At 48.1% G+C, this 2,783-nt stretch overlaps 1 protein-coding gene across 1 annotated transcript in view; it reads right to left on the reverse strand.

Annotated features, from left to right (window-relative positions):
• Jarid2 (jumonji and AT-rich interaction domain containing 2) overlaps positions 1-2,534 on the reverse strand; it is a 243,273-nt gene extending 240,739 nt beyond the window's left edge. The window contains exon 1 of the mRNA XM_010622895.3: positions 1,562-2,534. Coding sequence (XP_010621197.1) covers positions 1,562-1,606 — 45 coding nt within the window. The 5' untranslated portion in view covers positions 1,607-2,534. The remainder of the gene's footprint in view (positions 1-1,561) is intronic.
• Positions 2,535-2,783: the final 249 nt, after the last annotated feature.

Raw genomic sequence — 2,783 nt, forward strand, 5'->3', positions numbered from 1 at the left:
CGGGGACCCGGGCTCCTCTCCCGCAACGGGAACTCGAGCTCTGCCTTCCGCGGTTGCCGCCCGCCACGAGCTCGCGGCCGGACGCCGAAACTCGACATGATCCGCCGGCCACCAGCAACAAAAAAACCCACCCCGCGCTGCTCTCCAACTTAACGAGGTCCAGGACGGGAGGGGGGCGGTTCTTGTCCAAGTTCTACCCGATCTACTTTGTGGCTGCATCCGAAACGGACGTGCCCGGGGAAGGCGTCCACGCTCACAGGCAAGGTTGTCCCCGTGCAGTTTGTACAGCCCGAGTTGAAACGAGTCCATTGCATTCTACCCAGCCCTCTGCAATGCGGATGTATTTTAATTCTTAAATTCTTTATGGAACAGCTTTGTAAGTTGAGCTTGATTATTTAACCTTGCATTTCTTTCACAGTTGAAGTTTACGTGTCTAGATTAGGATCGGCCCTCCAGAAGAGGCATTCAGCTTTTCCATTAAATATATATTTTTACACAACCACTGCCCGGAAGGTCATCTCCCATTACACACTCCACACAGATCAGAAAGGGGAAATATTAACACCAATTTGTCGACTCGAGTTAAATAAAACTTTCTTGTAACGTTGCATTAGCCCTTATGTATGCTCATTTGGCCTTTTTCTGGGGGGAAAAATGAGTTCTTTGCTTTAAAGCGTGCAGCTAATCACCGATCACTTGAGAGCATATACGGTTAATCCCTCGGTCCCCCTCTTTGCTCCCTCCCCCCAAACTTAAAAAAAGGCACCACACAGAAAACAAAAACATCATGCCAATCAAAACGTTGCTGTACTATGCACAAAACAAATTTAACTATTCCAGACCACTTAAATATCGGAATAATCACCTAATTTCAGAAGCCCAATTAAATTATTTGTAGCCACTTACATATGCACTCACATACATAGTTAGAAACATTAACCATACTGTGTGCCTTTCTCCAAAAACTGCAGACCATGAATTAAACAAAACCAGCCTCATTATTAAAGTCAATCCCAACAAATGCATTCGCTGTAACATGATTCCTAACTGGTTTATGTAGCAAACCAGATAAGCCCAAACGACCACGTACATAAAATTTGATGTACCAGTGCAAGAAGATCGCCATCATCGGACTCTCCTTTGCAACTTAAAGGGCTTCTTCCAACACACGCCTTACACGATGCTCCCCAAAATAATAATAATAACACAGGCTCATTTGCATGCAAAGTGCAATACGGGACCAAATCCGCCCGAGAATGCAGTTTAGTTACATTACCATAGCCAACCCCCTACCCCAAGCTCCACCAAAATCCCTTGCCTTTCATCTAAAACTAGATTATGGTTGTGTCATTCGAGGTCAATTTATTCACCTGAGGTATCTCTACACCAATCTGTTTTTTCAGCCAAACTAGGCTGAAAAGCCCTCTTTCAGAAAAGAAAGAAACAGCCTTACCGGACGCTGTGTTTAAAACCCCTCAGCTGCAGAATTATCTATAAACTTGACATTCACAGCCATTGCTTAAAACTGCAAGTCAAAGGATGTGTTGTTAGGAGCACTTACGTATTTCTTCTGAATGATATTCCTCTTGGGTCTTTCCTTACTCATTCTGAGATCCAAATGCTGATTGCAAAAGGGGACAATTGCTTCATGAATTTAAAGCCGTCAGAAATTTGCAAAAAAATATCCTGGTGGTTTTTATTGTTGGTGGTGGTGGTTGATCTTGTAATCCGACTTTTCTTCCTCTTTCCCCAAAGCCAGATTCGCCTTGAAATAAATCCGAAATTGGGAAGGAAAAAAACAAAACAAAAACAAGAGCCAAAGACGAACGAAGCAAACAAAAAAAAATTCACTTTAGTAGAACACTCATAATGGAAAATTTCCCCCGAAACACATACAACACAAAAAAAAAAAAAGAAAAAAAAGAAGAAAAAAACCGACGCCCTTCACTCCCCCCCTTTTTTCCTCCAAAAACTACATCAGCGAAACGTGAAGGTCCTTAGTGTCTGATCTGTAGTTACATCTTGGAAAAGAAAAGGGAAAGATAAATAAAAAATGTTGGAAGTCACGTTTGTGCTGCAGCAGCAGTGCGAGAAGAGTCAACTCCAGCGGCGGCGGCGGCGGCGGCGGCGGAGCACCACGGCGAGGGCTCGCCGAGTCTCTTTTTTCCAAGCGCCCTGACCAATGAGAGAGAGGCTATCCAGCCCAACTTTAAATGGACTCTGCTTTTATACAAGTTAGGGCTCCTCGGCTAATTCCCCGCCGCACGCCAGCCGAAAACTCCCACAGCTCAACCACCAGGGGCCCGCCTACCCCAGCGCCCACCGCCCGTGGCCCGGTCCAGGGGACTCAGGCAGCCCTGTCGACTAGATACTAAAGAGCCTTTCACAGACCCTTCCCGGACATCCCCTCCCAGCTCGCTCCCACGCCGAGCCCAGGCGCGGAATTGACAGAGACTCCCTAGCTCAATGCATGGCACGCTCCGTCGCTCCACCTCAGCCCCTTTCCACAGCTTGCGGCTCACCCCACACCCGCTACACGCGAACCCCAACCTCTGCCCTCGTGTTTACCTGCAGCCGGGCAGCTGGGGACCAGTGCCCCAGGACGCCCGGCCCCGGGGAGAGCCTCCTATTCCCGGGGCACCTTAGAATGGTCCCCTTGATCTTCTGGAAGTTGTAGTCCCCCGACTACAAAATGGCTATGGCCACGTAAACTGGGAACTACACTTCCCAGCGTGCCCCGCGGGCCTGTCACTCAACTCCCCCTCCGTCCTCCCCCTCCCCCT

Source organism: Fukomys damarensis, unplaced genomic scaffold (genome assembly GCF_012274545.1).
Source record: "Fukomys damarensis isolate Sample0158 unplaced genomic scaffold, DMR_v1.0_HiC HiC_scaffold_10, whole genome shotgun sequence".
NCBI classification, from domain to species: Eukaryota; Metazoa; Chordata; class Mammalia; order Rodentia; family Bathyergidae; genus Fukomys; species Fukomys damarensis.